At 46.3% G+C, this 22,278-nt stretch overlaps 1 protein-coding gene across 3 annotated transcripts in view; it reads left to right on the plus strand.

Annotated features, from left to right (window-relative positions):
* Positions 1-22,278, plus strand: part of Col26a1 (collagen type XXVI alpha 1 chain) — a 140,407-nt gene that overhangs the window by 67,262 nt on the left and 50,867 nt on the right. For 2 of the 3 annotated variants that reach the window (XM_074075655.1, XM_074075653.1), the window contains exon 3: positions 2,751-2,854. In XM_074075655.1, coding sequence (XP_073931756.1) covers positions 2,751-2,854 — 104 coding nt within the window. The remainder of the gene's footprint in view (positions 1-2,750; positions 2,855-22,278) is intronic. The other variant, XM_074075654.1, reaches the window with a different exon arrangement.

The raw sequence follows: 22,278 nt of genomic DNA on the forward strand, positions 1-22,278 counted from the left end.
ATAAACAACCTGACCTTTTCCCCTGCCTTGACTGTTATCCTCAGATCGATTCTGAAGCTTTTCTGGTCTTTCTTAGTCAAAAGAACAGCTCATTTCAAGAACTGCATCTTTTATGTAAGTGAAGACTGTTCCCCTCTCCCAGCCAGGGCCTGCTTCAGGATGGAGATCAGCGCTAAGGGAGATACAGCTCCTCTCTTTTCTCAGTCTTCATGTCTCACACACAGATGCTCATTAGAGGTGGGTGGGGAGGCCATGCCCAGGAAGAGCAGGAGAGGTCCTACTTGGCGTATACTGTTGTCATTTGTGACGGAGCCCCTGGATATGGCTCGTATGAATTGCAGGCCCCTTTGTCTCAAATCTCCCAGGCATGGCACACTCCTAGCCTGGGCATTTTCACCTTGCAGGACCCTCCTCTGGCTGCCAGCTCATGACCTTGTCCCCAGCCTCTGACATCTCAGGGATCCTCCTAGCTGTTGGGTCCTCAGTCCTGCTTCCTTGTGGAGATGCTGTGATTCCCTGTCTAGTTGACATCAGATAACCCACAGTGGGGAGCTGGCTACGGCCACACTTGTCCTGTTCAGGCAAGAGAAGTATTCATGGCCTCCAAACTCCCAGGGGACCATGTCTTGATCTCCCTACAGTTCTCTGGGGGTCAGGAAAGAAACATCCCAGTCCTTCCTCTAAGAGGTCCCCACTCAGGATGTGCCCCTGCCTTTCCTGTCCCCATGAGTTCTTCCTTTCTGTGATGGAGCCTGGAACAGTGACAGGCTAAGGCAGCAGAACAAGGTTTTGCAGGTGGTGGCCTTTCCTTCCTGTGCGGTTGCTCTAGCTCCCCTCTGGGGTGGACTGGGCTACTTCAGTAGGGCTCAGTCTTTGGGATTGCTGCTGAAACGGGGAGTGACAGTTCTACTTCCATGTCCTGTGATGCAGGAAAGAGGTGCCAGTGAGTGTGAGAGCCTGTAAGTACTGATGGTGTTAATGTAAGTGTCCATGACTGTGTGAGACAGTGAGCGTGGAAGTGTGAGTGTGAGTGTCGGGTGAGTGTTGAGAGTGTGCATTAGTGTGAGTGTACGAGTGTGTGTTCATACAGGTGTTGCACGTGTGGTGAGCGTGCACCCATGGCTGTATACGAGAGTGTATGAGAGCACGGGCGTGAGTGTGTTTTTGTACTCCTTGGACACAGGTTCAGTGATCGCCCATGTGTTCCCCAGGTCACTTGTGAGGAGCTGTGTCTCTGGTGCTTTTGCTCTGGTTGCCCCTACCCAGCCTAGGGTAACTTACTACTTCTGAGGTTCCACTAGCCACCAGCTGTGGCTCCTCCCTGAAAGGTTCTACCCCGGGCAAGAGAGCAGAACATCTGTGAAACACAACTTTGAGAGAATTTTTGAAAAGAGAAATTAGTGTCACAGTGATTTCCAGATTTAAAGCCATATTTCTGAAATCTGATTTCAGCAGTTTCTGAAGCTGGTGTGTCTTCCTGACTACAGGCCATCACTAGACTCTGCACCTGCTGCTGGCAATTAATTTGTCTTTTCTCCATTCTCAAGTTAAGTTGCTCTGTGTCAGTGGATTTGAATTTTGTGAAGTCATGTAGTTTTGTTTTAAAGGGGGAAATTATGCAAATATGACCAAGCAGCAAAACTATAATGATACCTGTAAAACAAGTAAGAAAAGCTGAAATGGTGACATATATTTTAGATTCACTTTTCTTGATATTTCACAAAAATATATCACTTATTTGAAAGAGAATTTCTAGACTGGTGGAATGTGGAATGTAACTATGGTATCTGAAGCATTTCTCAGGAAGTTTTTTTGTTTTTGGTGGGGTGGTACTGGAGTTTGAACTCAGGGCTTCACACTTGTGAGGCAGGCACTCTACTGCTTGAGCCACACCTCCAGCCCTTTCTGCTCTGGTGATTTTGGAGATGGGAGTCTTGCTTTTTGACCAGGTTGGCCTAGACCATGAGCTACTCAGGAGGTGGAGATCAGGAGAATCACAGTTTGAGGCCATCCTGGGCAAAAAGTTAGCAAGACCCCATCTCAATCAATAAACCAGGTGTGGTGGCTTGCATCTATAATCCCAGCTATGTGGGATTATGGATGAGAGCCACTATGCCTGGATATTTATAGACTCTTAAAAAATTTTAATTGTTAACTTTTAATTTTTTTTTTTTTTGCTTTGATGCAGAGTCTCAGTATGTAGTCCAGGCTGGTATTGAAATAGCTGTTCTCATGACTGCTGGGAGTACAGGGTGTGCCACTATATCTGGCTTTATTCTTTAAAGCTTTTTTATTGCTATAAGGGCAAAAAGTTAGCAAGACTCCATCTCAATCAGTAAGCCAGGTGTGGCTTATTGATTTGAAGTTTTTATTAAAATGTCCCAGGAGGATTAACGACTGGGAGGAAGTAATGATTGGAGCTCGGGAGCTGAGGGTGGTTGGGCATTGTGCAGGGTCTAATGATATTTTCCTTTGCCATATTCGTATCTTGCTCGTGCGAGGGGACATTTTCCCACGGTAGGCAGGCTACATTTGCATAGCTGTAGAAAGGCAGGGCTGGAAGGGCCTTTCCACTGCACCTGAGACAGAGAGGGCTGGTGATTTATGCAGGGTCACACAGTCAGTGAGCACAGAACCAGGATGACAGGCCCACTGTCTGGGTGGACAAAGTCCTGGGGTGGCCTTTGCAGAAGTGAGTGTGGGCTGGGTGGGAGGGAGCTCACGCCCCACTGACACTGTCTTTGTGTTAGCTACAGGACTCTCATTAGGCCCACGTACAGAGTGTCCTACCGCACGGTGACAGCGCTGGAATGGAGGTGCTGCCCTGGATTTACTGGGAGTAACTGTGATGAGGGTAAGTGTGCCAGGTGCAGGGTGCCAGGGGACGGGGTGCTGGCGTTGGTGGCTGCAGTGGCTAAGGGTGTCTCTCCCTCCCACCTTCCTCCTGCAAGCAGGTCCTTTTACTCCACATGTGCTTCGTGACTTGAAATTCTTTCCTTTCCTCAATCACCTGTGACCCAAATGCTCTGAGGGGCTGGCCAGCCTTGGGGAAGTCACCCACCCTGCTTGTGGGTCCAGCCCTGTTTGTCTTGGTTGAGTGGAGAATGGAGGAACCTTGTGAGCTCTGGCCCGAGGGAGAGAATTTGGTTTGTGGCCTGTTTCTTCCACTTTGGACTCCATAGCTCCAAACTGGGGCAGGTACAATTGGGCTATTTAGGTTCTGAGCAAACACAGGTGAGGGCCCTGGATTGGGGAGACCTGGTGGGCTAAGTGCTGACCACTTAGCTGCCCTAGGTGCTCAGAGAGAGGACAGACAGATGCACCAGGCTGGGCCCTTCCTTCCCAAGTCCCTGGAGCCCTGAATCATCAGCCTGGATCTGGAGCCCAAAAGGCCCAGATAGCAGCACTCAGGTAAAAGTCAGGGGTAGCCCAGCAAATACGCAGGGCCATAGAAATTGGGTCCTATATAAGGACGCCTGCAGAGCCGGCTGGCCGGAGGCTCAGAGGTCAGATTTGTGTTTGGAAATAGTAGTTAATTTCACACTTGACTTTCTGACAAAAATTATTCTTCCATTTTTCTTATCTAACTTATTGCTTTAATATGTATATGATTGTCCCTTGTTATCCATGGGGAATGCCTCCAGGACCCCCTGTGGCTACCCAAATCTACAGATGCTCAAATTTGCATATAATTTACACAATCATCTAGATTACTTAGTATCCCTAATCAATGTAAATAGTTGTTGCACTGTAGCATTAAGGAACTAATGACAATAAAAAGTCAGTAGATATTCAGTACAGATGCAACTAAAAATAATTTTTTTTTTTTTGTGGTACTGTTACAGACTCATGCAGTCTCTGATCAAAAGATTCCCAAATCCTTTGTGTTTCACATGGAAGCATCCAGGCAGGACATGTAGGTGTAGTGCGGGAAATGATGGAGTTTTATTACAGGAAAGGGGAAGGGATTACAGATGGGGTCTGTGCCAGGTGGAATGGAGGCACTGTGTGCAAAAAAAAAAAAAAAAAAAGAAGAGTTTTATTTTAGGTCGTTTTTATATCAGCCTTAATTTGGAGGTGGGAGAAGACCTGTGTCACTCCCTCAGCAACGGGGAGGACCTGGGTGGATTCATGCATACACCTATGCTAATTCTGAGGTATAATCCAGGTGGGAGGAAATTTCCATTAATTTAAAGGATTTGTGATCAAAATGGAGCTCTCTGTGCCCAGAGGGGATGGGTAAGGGAGGGGTGAGCAAGCGAGGTGCTCTAAATCAGGCTATACAGGGTGGTTTTTTTTTTTTTGTGGAACTCTGGGCCTCACGCTTGCTAGGCAGGCACTCTCTACCACTTGGGCCACTCCACCAGCCCTTTTTTTATGATGAGTTTTTTTGAGATAGGGTTTCAACGAACTATTTTCTCGGAACTGGCTTCAAACCTGAGTAGCTAGGTGTGAGCCACTGGCGTCCAGCTTGTGTACAGTTTTTTTTAATTATAATTTTTTTATTAGGATATATTTATTATAGGGGGATTTGTAGTGACAATTCTGATTAGTGTTATATTGTACAGTATTTACATTGTCCCCATTGTCTCTCCCCCTCAATGCCCTCCCCACCCCACTTAGAGTAATTGAAAGAGTTTTTTTTAGTTCTGTTTCATATAGATATGTGAAATCCATCAATGTGTACAGTTTTTAAAAGTCCTGAACTTTCCCTAACATCTGATCTGCCTCAGTACTTGAGATCAGGCAATTAAAGATAATAAATATTATTTTGTGGTACTGGAGGTCAAACCCAGGGCCTTGACCATGCTAAGCAAGCTCTGTACTTTGAGCCACGCCCCAGCCTGCTTTTGTTTTTGTATTTTGCATTTGTTTTTGAGATAGAGTCTCACTAACTTTGCTTGGACTGGCCTCCAACTCAGGATCCTTCTGCCTCTGCCTCCCCAGTAGCTGGGATTATAGGTGTTTGCTACCACTATGCCTGGCCTAAAATGTTTTTTATCCATAGTTGAATCTGAGGATGTAGAACCCATTGATATATGTCTCTACTTTTATTTTAAACAGCCTGAAATGCTCTTCAGGTTTCAGATAACAATATCAACAGAGATTTAGTTATAATAATGATGCTTCAGTGGGCCTGTGTCTGAAGGCAGAGCTGAAGGAAAGAGCTGGGTGTATAAAGGTCCATCGTACCACCCTTCCTGATTTACGAGGAGGGTGGGCAGCCTTCGTGACTGGTCTGTACTTGTGGGTTGCAGAGCTTGCCTGGGCGTTTTCTCAGGGAGAAGCTGGGGGGCGGGGGGGTCCTCAGAGGTGAGGGGTGGGGAAGGCCAGTGAGGGGTATGATGGGCAAGACACATCATAGGATATGTTGAATGACCACTGCTGTCACCTGAGGAGCTGAGAGCCTGAGGTCCTCCACACCAGGGACTTGGACCTGCCTTTCTGGTCAGCACAATGGCTATGGGCAGAGATATCTGACCGCCCCCCCACCCCGACAGAGCAGCGCAGAACTGCTGCCTAGATTCCACAAGAGGCTTTGGAGGCGGGTGTTCCTAGGGAAGTGATTGGTTTATACCTTTAAGTAACTGTATGAGTTCTTTTCAATAATCAGTCAAATGGCCATTGGGCTCCACCCAATGAAGCACTGGGTGGGCCCTTCTCGCCATTGGAGCCTCGTCTTTAGAGGGCCTCTTAGCACCATGAGGGCCACCACAGCCTCAGCGGGCTATCATCTTGTTCTTCTGTGGGACTGGCTAGTTCTTCTAAGAAGAAACTGAGCCTGACCTTCCTCCTCTCCTGGAAACCACTGCAGAGCTGGAGGACATATATTTTCCATCTCTGCTCAGATTCTCTCTCTCTCTCTATGATGGCATTGGGGTTTGAACTCAGGGTCTCAAGGGAGGGTCTCCCTTCCTTCCTTCCTTTCTTCCTTCCTTCCTCCCTCCTTCCTTCCCTCCCTCCCTGCCTCCCTCCCTTCCTACTTCCTTCCTTCCTTTCTTCCTTTCCTCACTCCCTCCCTCCTTTCTTCCCTCTCTCCCCTCTCAAGCTAGGCAGGTGCTTTTACCGCTTGAGCCACTCAACCAGCCCTGACCAGATTCTCTCGATTGAATAAATGAATGCATTACTAAATGAAACTCAAGTCTCAGAACATTTAAATCATAATTTCATGTGAGTAGTGAGTGAGTCTATGTTTTATTTAACTCATTTAATGCAGGAACCCACGGAATAATAAAGTTAATTCAAAAGAGGATAAGAGAAACTGATTATATCTACCTATGCATCTATCTATCTGTATCTATCATCTATCTACCATTTATGTATCTATTATCTAACATGTATATATGTTATCATCTACCTATCTATCTACCTATCATCTACCTACCTTACCTATCTACCTACCTATCATTCTACCTACTTATCTGCAGATTAGCTGTGGTTTATTACAGCAAAAGGAAAAAGGTTAAAGTCAACTGAAATAAGGTCACTAAGTTAGACCTTATTGTCACAGGACAATAGAAAAACAAACCTTTGGTTTATCTTCTCTTCTGAATAGATATTACTTTCTTCTCATTGGTTTTATGCAAGTTAACATCCAACTTCACAGAACCTGGACTGCAATGCATAGTAGGTAGTGGGTGGCAACTCCAAGTGACAATCATCCAGAGTGTCAGATAGCATTTAGACAGGCTTATCCCATAGAGCTGTAGGATGACATTGAGAAGTTAGGTGGTCATTTGACAGATCAGATGACTTGCTCCCACCTGATTTGCTGAGAACCTAAGATCCTCCACACCAGGACTTGGACGTACCTTTCTGGCTGGGACCATGGCTGTGGTCAGAGGCATCAGTCCCTCCAACAGAGCAGAGCAGACCTGCTGAATACATCCTGCAAGAGGCTGTGAAGACGTGTGTTTCTAGAGCAGTGATTGGTTTATATCATTAAGTAGCTGCCTTCTTTCCACAGTTTGGCATTTCTTGCAGACTGAATAGATGAAGCTTGGTAATTCCCTCTTGCAGGTCGGAGGACCCTGGAGGACATGGTCTTTGCTGTTGGGGGTGCCCTGACCATTGGCGCAAGAGTTGGTTGAAGCAGGGTTGTGGTCTACTTTTCTCAGTAGAGAAGTCAGGGGTAGGGAGGTGGTGACTATAAACAGGTCAAATGCCCCTAAAGGTGCCCACACCAGAGGGCTTCACACCTCACTTCAAGAAGGTTCTTACCTGATAAAACAAATGGGTATTGATTATCGATGCTCTCACCAGAAGCACCTGGGTGTTCTGGGCTAATTCTGGAGAGTTTCCCTCGCCTTTCAAGATAGCCAGCCTCATAGCCTCATCAGCCCCTCCCTCCTGGAGGAACCTCCCAAGCTTCCCCCACCTGAGGATGAGTGGTCCTTCCCAGTTTTTAGGCAGGAGGATCTTGAAATCCTGAGGTTGGAATGTTGGTAGTCTAGGAATTCCTGGGAGTTTGGGACTGGCTCCTGAAAGTCCCTGTAAAGATTCTACATTCCCAAACAGGAATTAATAAAGATAGCAGGCTAAATACAAGCTGTGCCTATGACCTTGGGCACCTTCCTAAGATGGTTGTTATGGGTCCTGCCCCCTTCCTTTCCATTCATTTCTCATTCTTGCCTTTCTTAGAACCCTGCAGGTCAATGAGGCCATGCCCAATGGGTTTTGCTTTGGTTCAGATGGGAGTCCCTCCCTGGATGCCCCGGTTGTAGGTCTAAGACTTGGGGATCTTTCTTTCCTCCCTCCCTCCCTCCCTTCCTTCCCTCCTTTTCTCCCTCCCTCCCTCCCTGCAGCCTTCCTTCCTTCCTTCCTTTCTTCCTTTCCTCCCTTCCTCTCTCCTTCCCTCCCTCTCTCCCCTCTCAACATGTTGAAGAGACTCTAGTTTCCCTGACAATGTTCATTTTTGTTCTAGCAAGCACCTTTACCACATATGTGTGAAGGTTCATCTATTATAACATTTTTTAGGCTGCATATATAAATCCTTTAGACCTGGGATATAGTTTTTGCTCCTAATGCCATAGTCTTTCTATGATTTTCAAGATACACTCCCTAACTTGGAGAAACTCAAGCTTGAACAGCAGCTGATAGCTTTCAGTGACTGCTGTCTTCCACTGTTTGTTTGTTTTTTTTTTTTTAATTGAACTCACTGGAGTCTTCCCTACACATGTACAGTTCCAGGATCAGCCAAGGAGTACAGAGTTGAGACTCTGTTCTCTGTAGCTTCCCCCTTTATTGGGTTTCTCCCCTCAGTCTCACTCTGGTAGTCTTAAGTTAAATGACTGCAGTTTTGACTTAAGTTCTGTTCACTTGCATTGCTTGTAAAGAGGTGTGCCCGTAGGGGAGAAGCTGAGTCATGTAGAACCCACTTGGTGATGATGTTCTCTTTGTTCAAGGATTGAATTCCCCTGCATTCTGTCTGCATTTTATTTGTTTCTCATGCCTTCAAATTGCTTTTTCTTTTTCTTTCTTTTTTTTTTTTTAAGACAGGGTCTGGATGGTCAGCCCAGGCTTGCCTCAAACTTGTGATACTCCTGCCTTAGTTCTCCCTCCCCACTGCAGTGTTAAGTAGTTGTTTAAAAGATACTTTATCCTAAGTGGAATTAGTCTGATACAAGCTACTCCACCATGGCTAGAACTGAAGCTCTGTGAACTGTTATTCAGCTGAATCTTTGCCCACACCTTTAATAATTTCCTTCAGATAAATTCCTGGGCAGAATTGTTGGGTAACAGGGCATACTCAATGTCAAAACTTTGGAATCATTGTCAAATGAGTCCCTAGAAAGTCCACTGGCTGTGAAGTTCTGGAGGGTAGACAGGGTGTTGCCATCATCTGTCATACTTTATAGTGTCCAACACAGATCCTGGCACTTAGTGTGTGTGTGTGTGTGGTCCTTGGGATGGAACTCAGGGCCTCACACATGCTGAGATACACCCCAGCCCCTAGTTAGGGTTCTTTAAAAATTGCTGATTGGAAGGTGGGTGCCAGTGGCTCATTCCTGTAATCCTAGCTACTCAGGAGGCAGAAATCAGGAAGACCGTGGTTTGAAGCCAGTCCAGGCAAATAGCTCATGAGACCCTATCTCAAAAAACACCCAATACAAAACAGGGCTGGTGGAGTGGTTCAAGTGGTAGTGTCTGCCTAACAAGCACAGGGCCCTAAGTTCAAACCCCAGTATCGTTTCCCACCCCCAAACTGCTGATCGGGTCTGCACCTAGACTACGATTTCTGCCAGTTCAGACTGAAAGAATTAGCACTGAGAATAGGATGAAGTACCATTTCTTCTCCCCTGTAATTCCTCACGTCACATCCTACCAGCACGTGCCCCTCAGTTAGTTCTGACTGGCTGGTAGCAGAAGTAAAGGCATCATTGCCTTATCAACTTCGTGTCGATGTTCCCCACCCCTGAAATGCTGCTTTACGGGTTAGGTTTAGGAAGGGCTTTCAGTCCCTTGTCGGGTATTACCATTGTACAGATGGAGAAACTTGAGGCTCCGAGGGAGGAGGGGAGCTGGCCAAATCATCTAGCCAAGGGTGTGGCCACTGTGTGGCTGGAACCTGGCTCTTGTTCCTAGTACATTCTTTTTGCTCTAAGCTGCCCAGGACCTTTGAGGTCCTGGGAAATCCTACCCAAAGTTGGCCCAGCCCCTGAGACAGGCCAGTTAGACTGTGGGCTGACTCCTTCCTGCCATATCTAAGGTGACCTTGTCCCTAGCGGTTTAAAGATTGAATCTCATTTTGCCTTTGTATTGTGGAGATTTGCAATAAAGAGAGTTGACCGACTCAACCATCAGGAGATAAGTTTAACTGAATTACAGGATTTCCCACCCCCCTGTTTTTATTCTTTTTTTCCAGCTGGAAATGAATCTGGCCAGGACAGGAAATGAATCCCCTGGGCCCCCGTATGGGTAAGGGCAGGCCTGGGGCGAAGGGGCTTAGCTAGTGCATCCAAGCGTGGAGCTGATTGATTTGAATCCAAGATGGGGTTGACCTTTCACCCTGGCTCTGGCTCTGTGTAGGAGCCTGTTTGTGTTTTGAGTGGCTGAGGGTTCAAAGCCAGAAGGAGTTCTCCTGGGAGGAGGCTGTAGCACCCCCACCCCCCATCCCCCGCCCCACCAGTCTGCAGAACTCAAGCATTTTAGGAAAACACGATTCCCAGTGAATTTGATGATGTCTGTGAGACTTGCCTTCCATGGCTGTCATTAAATCTACAGACAAGCAAGTTGGGTTTATTAAAATGATCCAAGTTCCTAGGGGCTTCCAGGCACTGTGCTGGCGGCTTGGGTCACAGTAACAACAGGGGAAGCTCAGGAATTCCCAGGTTGGGGTTGGGGTGGAGGAACTGGAGAAGCAAGAAAATCACCCTAGTGCTATGAACAAAGAAGGACTTTGCTAAAAGTCCATTTGAGATGACATGGGACCCATAGGAGGTAGGGACCTGGGAGAAAGGGCCCCCTTCAGCCCAAGGCTTAGCTCTCTGGGTACTACTTACCTCATCTTCTCAGGATCACACTCCCTGGGTTTCCCTTTCCCTTGTAGAGTTCATGATGTTGGGTGTGGTGGTGCATGCCTGTAATCTCAGCACTCAGGATGTGGGGGATCAGAAGTTCGTGGCTATGCTGGGTTCATAGTGAGGCCTGGTTTCAAAACATGAAAATAATCAAAAAAGTAAAGAGTCCATCTTTCTTTCTTCAGTTCCTTTCCACCAGCACATAAGGGTACTTAAGCATCTCTTGCCTTCAAGAAAACAATTTTAAGGGCTGGAGGTGCAGCTCAGTGACAGAGCACTTGCCTAGTATGTGCAAGGCCCAGGGTTCCATCCCCAGAACTACAACCCCCTTCCCCCATAAACTGATTGCATTTACATCACCCTGAACCCTGCCCTCTCTTTCCTGTCTTTTACTTCCTTTTTGCAAGGGTTGTTCGCCTTTCCTGACTCGGTTTCCCTGACTTCAAGGTCTTTTCCGACCTATGAGGCCAGCCTCTGGCACACTTGCTGTCTCATTTGTACCTGGGGGATTTTAATTTCTGGAGGTGACTGAGTGAAACACGGAGAAGTGAATGCCGTTGGCTGAACATATTGCTTACATTTCCAAGGGTGGAGGGCATGCCACAAAATGCCATGCAGGGCCCCGTGAGGCACCAGGTCTTGGTCAGGAGGCAGAAGCAGGAAAGAAGGGAAAACCAAGGCCAGAGCCATTGTTGGGGTGTCTGTGGGAAAGGCAAGGCAGGGCAGGGTCTACAGCTTGGGACTCTGGGCAGGTTTGTACACTGTGGCAGGCTGTGGGCTCTGGGATATCTGGGCTGGTGTGTGGAAGTGATGTGAGAGGGGTAATGCTTGACTATGAAAGGTGTACTCCCCAGAAAGTAGTTTCTTGTTCAGAATTAGCCAGGTCTGGGAGGAACAGTCTCTCGCTGGGTTTGTAAGATCCCCTAAGACAACAAAACTGCAAAAGTTACAGAAAATAAAAGGCATAATTAACACAATGTCCACTCGGAGTAGTTTTACTAAGTGACCTCCATGTAGGTTGTGTTCTTGTCATGCTGACTGGTAGGAGCCAGACTTGATACCTTTCTCAAATGCATGCATGCATGAATGAATGGATGAATTAATGATTGTTTAATTGCCACATGCATTTAAAGGTTTGGAGGGTGGTGCCTGATTATGTCCATTTTATGGATGAGTAAAACTGAGGCTTAAAAATGATGCTCTTATTTATTTGAGGCTGTGCTGAAGCCACTGGGGGAGGTAAGGTTGAGTGACAGAGAAGAGGAAGGTGCCTATTGCTGCTTCTAGCTCTCTGGCTAGCCCAAGTGAAGGGGACATTGCCTAGGTCACTTCTAACACCTCTCTCTTCCCTGACATCTCTGGCAAACCTTGGTCGCTGGCTCAGCTTGCAGGATGAGCTGAGGGCTCTTCAGCAGGTCCTTTCGCATCTGCTTTTGCTCAACAGACACCGTGGCCTCTCTGATGAGACTGACTCTTGGATACCCCATCTCTTCTTGGAGCTGTTCCAGCCATTGGATTGGCTTTTGTTGTCAGACAAGCATCTTTCGTCACCTCCCGTCATGCTGTGTGGGGTTGTAAATATCTACAGATGTCACCTGCTTGGTTTTTCCTGGAAAGTGCTTGCCTGCCTGGGGGCTGGCCAGGTCACAAAGCACAGTGAGTGACTGCTGGTCTGTCTGCATATCCAGGGAACTCTCTGCAGTCCCCACAGCCACTTATTGTCCACCAGCTTTTCACAGGGGGTGCAGGGAGCCAGAGCGATGTCATGGGATGATTGCTAAGCTCATGAACTTCCTGAGCCTTGTTTGGACTAGCGTTAGCCCACTCTAGAGGGACCCTGGCAATTCCTTATTGGCGGCAGTGATCAGTGTCTCCTCAGGGTGGAGGCTCCACCCAGAGCAAGGGTCCAAGTGTAAGACTAACTCCAAGGTGTTCAGGACGGCGGGTGGCCCACCCTAACCACACACTGGGGGACTATGGGGTGGATTGTTTGGGTCTTGTCTATGTCTAGCAGGACGCTTGGCCTATTGTGGTGGATGGAGGTAGACGGACTTTGGCCAGAAAACATTTATAACTTTCTTTTTTCTTTTTTTTGTGACAGTACTGGAGTTTGAACTCAGGGCCTCACACTTGCTAGGCAGGTGTTCTACCACTTGAGCCATGTCCTCAGGCCTTTTTTCATTTAGTTATTTTTTAGGTCTTGCATTGTTTTGCCCAGGTTCAGCCTCAGACCTTGATCCTCCTACCTGTGTAGCTGGGATGACAGGTGTGCACGCCCAGCTTTGTTTGTTGAGATGTAGATCTCACTTTTTTTGCCCAGGCTGGCCTCGAGCTGCGATCCTCATGATCTCTACCTCTGGAGTAGCTGGGATTACAGGTGTGAGTCACCACACATGGCCCATTTTTAATCTTCAATTTCTATTTTTTTTTTGTGGTAGACTGGGGTTTGAACTCAGGACTTAGCATTTGCAAAAGCTGATGTTCTACCACTTGATCCATACCTCCAGTCCATTTTGCTGTGGTTATTTTGGAAATGGGGGTTTCATGAACTATTTTCCCCAAGCTGACCTCCTGATCTTCCTCTTGATCTTAGCCTCCCAAGTAGCTAGGATTGCAGTCATGAGCTACCTGTGCGTGGCTTAACTTTCAGTTTCATCTTCTAGTTACTTCTGTTTCTCTTCCTGGGGCCTCAGTTCTGTGGCATCAATAGCTCACCATACTGCATCTCCATACCTCTGGCTGCTGGGGACACAGATGTTGGAGGGAGAACCCATCTGTGGGGTGCTCCTGGAGAAGATGTGTGAACTGTGAGCCCCCAACTCCACTGAGGCCTGGAAAGCCAAGGTAGTGCCAATTCTGAGGGTACAGGTGTTGGGGAGGGTCCAGTCGAAGAAGCTATGTTTTTCTGACACTTGTCAACCCCCCAAACTCCTGACAGGTAGCTGAAGGAAAGCTGGGTCCCTACCCTCAGCTACTGAGCATGGAGGTGACATCACAAAACTGAGAGATTTAGATAGGGCCTAGGGTGCCCACCCATGTCCCCTCCTGCCTCTGCAGGATGCTTGTAGCCCCCCTCCCTCTTAGGGATACACACCCCGGTCCTCAATCCTGGGCAGAAAGACTGTTACCTTCCCCAAGATGGCTCCTTCTAGGTCTCATCTGATTCCTCCTGCCTGGCTCCGTGTTTGTAGTTCTCCATCATTCAGGGGCTCTGCTGAACAGACCGTCCTCTCCAGACCAGGCAGGCCACAGTAGGCAGGGAAGGTGTGAGCACAGATTCTCTGGGTACCAGGGACCCAGAAGTGGGGTTCCTCAGCTAGTCAGGCTTCCATGGGCAACCCTGACAGGTGGAGGGCATCAGAAATAGTCTTGGGCTGAAGCCAGAGTTAGCGACCTGCCTTGCAGAGCAAGTGGAGATAGGCCGTGCAGATTGTCACCTGGGGTTAGGGTGCAACTAATACCTGCCCAGGGTAGCCAGTGAGCACAGAGGTAAGTAGAACTTGGTAGACAGTGGACAGGATTCAAGGCAGGAAGTGTGACCTATGTAAATCACTTGGTGTTAGTTTCTCTGCAGGAAATGTGGTCACAGGGGTAGCCCTGCTGTGTGCATGGGGTGGCTGCCTTTGAAGTCTGCCAGCCCCTGGTCCTGCACTCCTAGCAGCAGGGCCTGTACCACAGAGCCAGGCTTCTGTAAAAACCATGAATTCTGCTTCTTGTAAATCCCCAGCAGAAAGAAGCATACCTTCCCATGATGCCATGTCTAGACACAAGGTCAGGTATAAATTAGGAAGAGTAAGTAGTATGTTTGGTGGTTAAGCTGTAAAACATTAACAAGAAATTTCTGTCTTGAACATGTGCTCAAGAAGACTGCATGGGGGGCGGGGGAATCTGCACACTTCCTTCCCGTTTCCACTCTATGGGAGTGCAGGCACCCCGGGGAAGGCAAAGCCCTCAGCACTCAGCTGGAATTTGGGTCTCAGCTGGCAGCTTCCACCTAAATGGCAGGTGCTCAGGGCTGGTTTCCATAGACCAGGTAGCTGGAGTTCTGATTTGCAGCGCTGGGTGGACTGGTGGCAAGTCACAGCCTTGTAGGGCCTCAGTTTCTACATCTGTGAAATGGGGGCTAGAAAGAGACTCTTCCAGCACAAATGTTTCCATCTCCTTGTCCTCTGTGACCTGGCAGAGCACATCAGTAGACATGCATGAGTTTAAAACTTACTTCCTGTGTCTCCGGAAAAGGGACATGTGGCAAAATCAAGGAATGGCTTCATAGGCCATAAAGAACCCAGTAGGCGTGCAGGCCCATCCTGGAAATTCTGGAGTCTCTTTCTCTGAAAAGAGCTAAAAAATATGCTGGTACCAATTGAAGCGATATCTTTGTGGACAAGGAATTGAATATTGCTTTGTTTTCTCCTAATACCGAATACATTATCCCCAAATCAGTTATGTAACACGATTCAGATGTCCAATGACGGTAAGGACCTGGAGTTAGGGCAGGTCCTACAGAATAAGGGTTCAGTCCCATAAGACTACCCTGTTTAGTGCCAGACACCAATGGGGTGTCCAGGCCACCCACACTTCTGCCAGGCTGCCTACAAACTCAAGGGTTTCCATGGCTCCCTCCCTCAAGTTTAGTATTTTTATTTAAACATTTTTTATTAGGATATATTTGTTGTACAGGGGGGAATTCATTGTGACGATTCCAAATAGGCTTATATTATACATTGGTTAGAGTACCCCCATTGTCTCCCCCACCCTAAAAACACTCCCTGCCCCACTTAAAGCAATTACAAGAGGTTTCTTTGTTCTATTTCATATAAGTATATGAAATCCATCCACCATATTCCCTCGCCTTAATTTTCTTCACTAACCTTCTCCCTCCCACAAGTACCCCCCACACTGTACCTATTCTACAGTCCTGTCTTTCATTACTAATATTCAAGTTGATGTTCAAAGGAATGCATCCCCACTGTGGGTACACTTTACTTTGGTACTTTCAACCTTACTCTTACCTCCCATACTTTTCAACAGCTTTCGACACACATCCTTATATCTTCTATCTTCACAGATGCTATGTTTTGTGATATTGCTGTTGCTCTGTCATTCTTTTCTCCTTTCCTTCCTTCCCTGAGTTCCATGGGGTAGTTCTACTGTTACAAACATGTTCCTCATGAGTATGTATATGATCGTGTTTGTTTTTGTATATATGTTTATCTTTCCAAAGTTTAGTATTTTTTTTTTCATTTTTCTTTTATTATTCATATGTGCATACAAGGCTTGGTTTATTTCTCCCCCCTGCCCCCACCCCCTCCCTTACCACCCACTCCACCCCCTCCCGCTCCCCCCCTCAATACCCAGCAGAAACTATTTTGACCTTATCTCTAATTTTGTTGTAGAGAGAGTATAAGCAATAATAGGAAGGAACAAGGGGTTTTGCTGGTTGAGATAAGGATAGCTATACAGGGCATTGACTCACATTGATTTCCTGTGCGTGGGTGTTACCTTCTAGGTTAATTCTTTTTGATCTAACCTTTTCTCTAGTTCCTGGTCCCCTTTTCCTATTGGCCTCAGTTGCTTTAAGGTATCTGCTTTAGTTTCTCTGCATTAAGGGCAACAAATGCTAGCTAGTTTTTTAGGTGTCTTACCTATCCTCACCCCTCCCTTGTGTGCTCTCACTTTTATCATGTGCTCATAGTCCAATCCCCTTGTTGTGTTTGCCCTTGATCTAATGTCCACATATGAGGGAGAACATACGATTTTTGGTCTTTTGAGCCAGGCTAACCTCACTCAGAATGATGTTCTCCAATTCCATCCATTTACCAGCGAATGATAACATTTCATTCTTCTTCATGGCTGCATAAAATTCCATTGTGTATAGATACCACATTTTCTTAATCCATTCGTCAGTGCTGGGGCATCTTGGCTGTTTCCATAACTTGGCTATTGTGAATAGTGCCGCAATAAACATGGATGTGCAGGTGCCTCTGGAGTAACAGTCTTTTGGGTATATCCCCAAGAGTGGTATTGCTGGATCAAATGGTAGATCGATGTCCATCTTTTTAAGTAGCCTCCAAATTTGTTTCCAGAGTGGTTGTACTAGTCTACATTCCCACCAACAGTGTAAGAGGGTTCCTTTTTCCCCGCATCCTCGCCAACACCTGTTGTTGGTGGTGTTGCTGATGATGGCTATTCTAACAGGGGTGAGGTGGAATCTTAGTGTGGTTTTAATTTGCATTTCCTTTATTGCTAGAGATGGTGAGCATTTTTTCATGTGTTTTCTGGCCATTTGAATTTCTTCTTTTGAGAAAGTTCTGTTTAGTTCACCTGCCCATTTCTTTATTGGTTCATTAGTTTTGGGAGAATTTAGTTTTTTAAGTTCCCTGTATATTCTGGTTATCAGTCCTTTGTCTGATGTATAGTTGGCAAATATTTTCTCCCACTCTGTGGGTGTTCTCTTCAGTTTAGAGACCATTTCTTTTGATGAACAGAAGCTTTTTAGTTTTATGAGGTCCCATTTATCTATGCTATCTCTTAGTTGCTGTGCTGCTGGGGTTTCATTGAGAAAGTTCTTACCTATACCTACTAACTCCAGAGTATTTCCTACTCTTTCTTGTATCAACTTAAGAGTTTGGGGTCTGATATTAAGATCCTTGATCCATTTTGAGTTAATCTTGGTATAGGGTGATATACATGGATCTAGTTTCAGTTTTTTGCAGACTGCTAACCAGTTTTCCCAGCAGTTTTTGTTGAAGAGGCTGCTATTTCTCCATCGTATATTTTTAGCTCCTTTGTCAAAGATAAGTTGCTTATAGTTGTGTGGCTTCATATCTGGATCCTCTATTCTGTTCCACTGGTCTTCATGTCTGTTTTTGTGCCAGTACCATGCTGTTTTTATTATTATTGCTTTGTAATATAGTTTGAAGTCAGGTATTGTGATACCTCCTGCATTGTTCTTTTGACTGAGTATTGCCTTGGCTATTCGTGGCCTCTTGTGTTTCCATATAAATTTAACAGTAGATTTTTCAATCTCTTTGATGAATGTCATTGGAATTTTGATGGGAATTGCATTAAACATGTAGATTACTTTTGGGAGTATAGACATTTTTACTATGTTGATTCTACCAATCCATGAGCATGGGAGATCTCTCCACTTTCTATAGTCTTCCTCAATCTCTTTCTTCAGAAGTGTATAGTTTTCCTTGTAGAGGTCTTTCACATCTTTTGTTAGGTTTACACCTAGGTATTTGATTTTTTTTGAGGCTATTGTAAATGGAATTGTTTTCATACATTCTTTTTCCGTTTGCTCATTGTTAGTGTATAGAAATGCTAATGATTTTTCTATGTTGATTTTATATCCTGCTACCTTGCTATAGCTATTGATGATGTCTAGAAGCTTCTGAGTAGAGTTTTTTGGGTCTTTAAGGTATAGGATCATGTCGTCTGCAAATAGGGATATTTTGACAGTTTCTTTACCTATTTGTATTCCTTTTATTCCTTCTTCTTGCCTAATTGCTCTGGCTAGGAATTCCAGTACTATGTTGAATAGGAGTGGAGATAGTGGGCATCCTTGTCTGGTTCCAAGTTTAGTATTTTTAGACAGGGTCTTGCTGTATAGCCCAGGCTGGCCTCGAACTCAACAATTCTCCTGCCTCAGCCTCCCAAATACTAGGATTATAGGTATGTGCCACTGCACCCAGTTTATTATAAAGTTTTATTATAAAGGAAACGACTCCCCCAAATGGAAGGGATACTTAGGCAAGGTATGAAGGATGAGGGATAGGACGCAGAGCCTCCATGCCCTCTTGGTCACCACCCTTCCGACACATTCATGACTTTGTCCAGAAGTAACAAGAATCCATCGTTGAGGGGTTTTCCTATGGGATTTCATACCCAGGTCTGCTTGATTCAATCAGTGACTAGATTTACTCAATCCCCTGTTCCTATTCCCTCCCTGGAGGTCAGGGATCAGGTTGATTGTTCCCACCCTCTCATCACATGACTGGTTTCCCATCCTGAAGCTGTTTAGGGACCCTGGGTGATGCTAAGCAGTTTGTTGTGAGCAACCAAAGATGTTCCTTTCAGAACTCAGGATATTCCCAGGACTTTAGGAACTGGGGAGAAAACCCATATATATATCTACATATATGCATAAATTATAATGCAGACACAAAGGCCTTCTGACTGTGGGATGGGATGCCATTATGCATGTTGAAGATGGCCACCTGAGTCTTAGGTTTGAGGCAGAGGAGGACCTGGTGTCTGGGAGTGACAATCCGTGGCACTAGCCCTGATGTGGTATAACAAGGGGCTGTTCCCATGCCTTCAAGCTCCAGGGCTATACTCTGGTCACGGCCTGGCTAAGTGATGGTAGAGATTTGAACATGGTAGCTGGTATCTGGGGGTGATCACTTCTGTACTGTGTGGTGGACACATTCGATCATGGGAGGCATGTCACTATATTGAGGATGCTGAACTGTGTGATTCCTTTGCCTGTGGACTGCATGGCCAGGGTCATGTCCCTCACGCCCCCAGCCCCCTCTCCCAGGAGAGCACGCTGCAGCTGTGATGATGACAGGTCTAACTCAGCCAACTGTTCTACAATCAAGTTCCATTTACGAAGTGCCCTCATGTTCTGAGGAGCCCATAAACGCTGGAATCTGTGGCTCAAATGCTTGCTTCTTCCAGCTGAAGTGTTGCGGGGGCCCCGGGGACTTTCCAGCTCCGCATCACAGGGAGGTGTGCATTTGGCTCTGGGTCCCTGGTTCCCACAAGAACCTCCTAAATATTCTTTATGGCAAACATTGCCTGACTTCCCGACGTAGAGTTGAAATGTTCCAGAATCCCCATGCCTCACTAGTCTTTGAACAATTATTTATTGCCTGGGCCTCTCGTTCTCTTACAGGTCTGGAGTTTTCTTCTTCTTTTTTTTTTTTCCCACTTGCTTATGTGTTTACCTTCTTAGCTAGAGTTGGATCTTTCTGTGCTGCTGTTTGGTCCACGAGGACTGTCCAGAGGAGGAATAAAAATGGGGCTTGGGGTTTATAGGCAAGACTGACCCTACTACCTCTTAGTTATGAAATTTTTGACTGTCTGATTTCCAGAGCCTCGCTCTTCCCATCAGGGAAATGGGAACATGATGCTTACCTACAGGAGTGTTAAGAGGTCTAGAAGCTCCTAGAAAATATCCACCTCTGTACTCAGCGCTTGGTGGGCACCCAGGAAACAGGCCCAGGGTTTGCATGGGAAAGGGATGTGCTTGCAAAGCCTGAATGTATGTTATTCCTTCTGCCTTCCCATGAATGCTGTGGAGCACTCAGGTGGCAAGATGCACCCATTTTATAGAGGAGGACGATGAGGTCAGGCAACTAAGGGATTAGATGAAACACTCATGAATAGTAAGTGATTAGTCCTAGACCAGAAACCAGGGCTCACCTTTCTTCTGCACCATACTTACTTCATTCAATGAATGAACGAATGACTGAAATACAGGGTTGTATTGTTGCTGCTGACATCAGGACAGGTGCTATTGGGGAAGGCCTGGATATGATGGTACAGGGAAATAAAGATTGCTAGGTTCACAGCTGAGGCCCCTATAACAAAAGACAAATGAACAGGAGCAAAGCATATGAATTAATTTCAATTTTACAGGACCCAAGAGCCCTCAGAAACTGAGATCTGGGAAGCCTGTGGGTTTTTAGGCTAAGTGGGATGAAGGACCGTTATGAGGACCCCACTGGGGGGTACTCTCCAGGCCTGTTTGTGTGAAATCAGGCCTTTCCTTTGCTCTGGGTACAAGGAAGACCGTTCACCTGAGGGTCTTACAATCTGCTTTAGAGGAAGGTCAGAGAATTGTCTATGGCCTGCTTCAAGAGATAGGAGCAAGGTAAGGTCAGAGGGGACTTCCTGCTTCTGCTGTTTTCCCAAATGCCAATGTACCATATTTTGGGGTAGTGTGTCCTGGACCCCATGCATAGAGAGAAGCAAGGGACCTGATGGCTGGTTTCACTACAGAATAGGTAGAGGCCTCATTCAGACACCATAGGCAAGGGCAGATTTCAGGGCCATTCAGACTCAGGCTGGACTCCTGGACCATGCATATGTATGTATGTATGTATGTGTGTGGTGTGTATTGTATGTGGGTCTGTGTTTTATTTGTGAAGTGCACAGGTACAGAGTATGTTCTGAATGTAGTGATCATGTGATTTCATGTGTGTTTCATGTGTGCACGTACTGTCTAGGCATGGTTTGCAGGTGAGCTTGTGAGGATGGGAGCCGCTGCTGGTTAGCTACACAAGCCCCAAAGGAAGGCGTGGACTTTGTGCAGTGTGCTGTGTTGCTAAGCTCTGACATAGTCAATGCATTTTCTACTTAATGATATTTTTAACTCACAGTTTGTGTATCTGGATGTAACCTCGTCCTAAGCTGTCTATGTCGGTGTGTATTGTAAAGTGTTGTGTGTCTTTTGGGTTATGTCATGTCTGTGTGTGTGTGCATTGGTGTGCAGGGTGGGAGGTTTATATGTGTGTGCCGTGTGCAGGTGGGCAGTGTGTAGTGTGCATATAACAAGCCCTCGGCGATGTGCTCTTGGGCTGGTCAGATCCTCTTAAGAAAACGGGACTGACTGTGAGCTTGGAGGGTGTATATGTGGCCACCTGTTCCCTTGAGTGGGGAACAGAGAGGTGGGAGATGCCAGTGTACAAATTCCCTGGTTTTCAGTGCGATTCTCTGATCATCAGTTATAACTGGCACCTTTGCACCACGACATGCTTGTTTTTTTTTCTCGCTCCAGAAAGTAATTCTCCAGTTTTCTGCTCTAGTAGAGCCCTTAGCTGCTCAGAGACTTTGAGCCTATGCTGGTTTTAGTACCTCTGTGGACCTTCATTTCAAGTTCAAGTACTTGACTCTTCTGTCATTGATGGGTTTGGTGGGTGAGGTGTTCTGTAGTGTCAGTGAAATTATACTAGCAATTTCTTCTACTAAATCAGGGCTCAGCGTTCTTTTCTTTACTTTCTTTATTTTCTTCCTCCTTCTCCCCCTTCTCCCCTCCCTTTCCCTTCCCCTTTTTTCCCCTCCCTTTCCTTCCCCTCTTCTCCCCTCCCTTTCTCTTCCCTTCTCCTCCCCTCCCTTTCCCCTCCCCTCCTTTCTCCTTCTCTGCTCTTCCTCCTCCTCCTCTTTCTTCTTCTTCCTTCTTCTTTTTCCTTCTTCTTTCTCCTTCTCCTCCTCCTTCTCTTTTTCCTTCTTCTTCATCTCTCTCCCTGCTCCCGCCCCCATCTCTTTCTCCAGGTGGTCTTATGTAGCCCAGGCTGGCCTCTGCACAGCCTTCCAAGTGCTGGGATTACAGGTGTGAATCACCGTGTCTGGCTTCAAGCAGCCTGCCTTCCTTCCCTCCTTCCTGCCTTCCTTCCGTCCTTCCTCCCTCCTTTACTCCTCCCTCCCTCCCCCTCCCTTCCTCCCATCCTTCCTTCTTTTTTTTATCCTCCCTTCCCCCTCCCCAGTAGTTCCTCCTTTTACTTTTACAACCTTGTTTTTTTGATCCCCCACCTAGCTTCCACAAATGAGAGCAAACATGTAATGTTTATCATTGTGAGACTAATTTCACTTCGGATGATGACCTCCAATTCCATCCATTTTCCAGGGAACAACATAACTTCATTCTTTTTGTATGGTTGGATTAAATTCCATGTATATATATGATATTTAAATATATTTAAATGTATATCATATATATGTGATATATCACACATATATAGAGTCTTCT

The sequence above is a fragment of the Castor canadensis genome, chromosome 6, assembly GCF_047511655.1.
Source record: "Castor canadensis chromosome 6, mCasCan1.hap1v2, whole genome shotgun sequence".
Classification (NCBI taxonomy): Eukaryota; Metazoa; Chordata; class Mammalia; order Rodentia; family Castoridae; genus Castor; species Castor canadensis.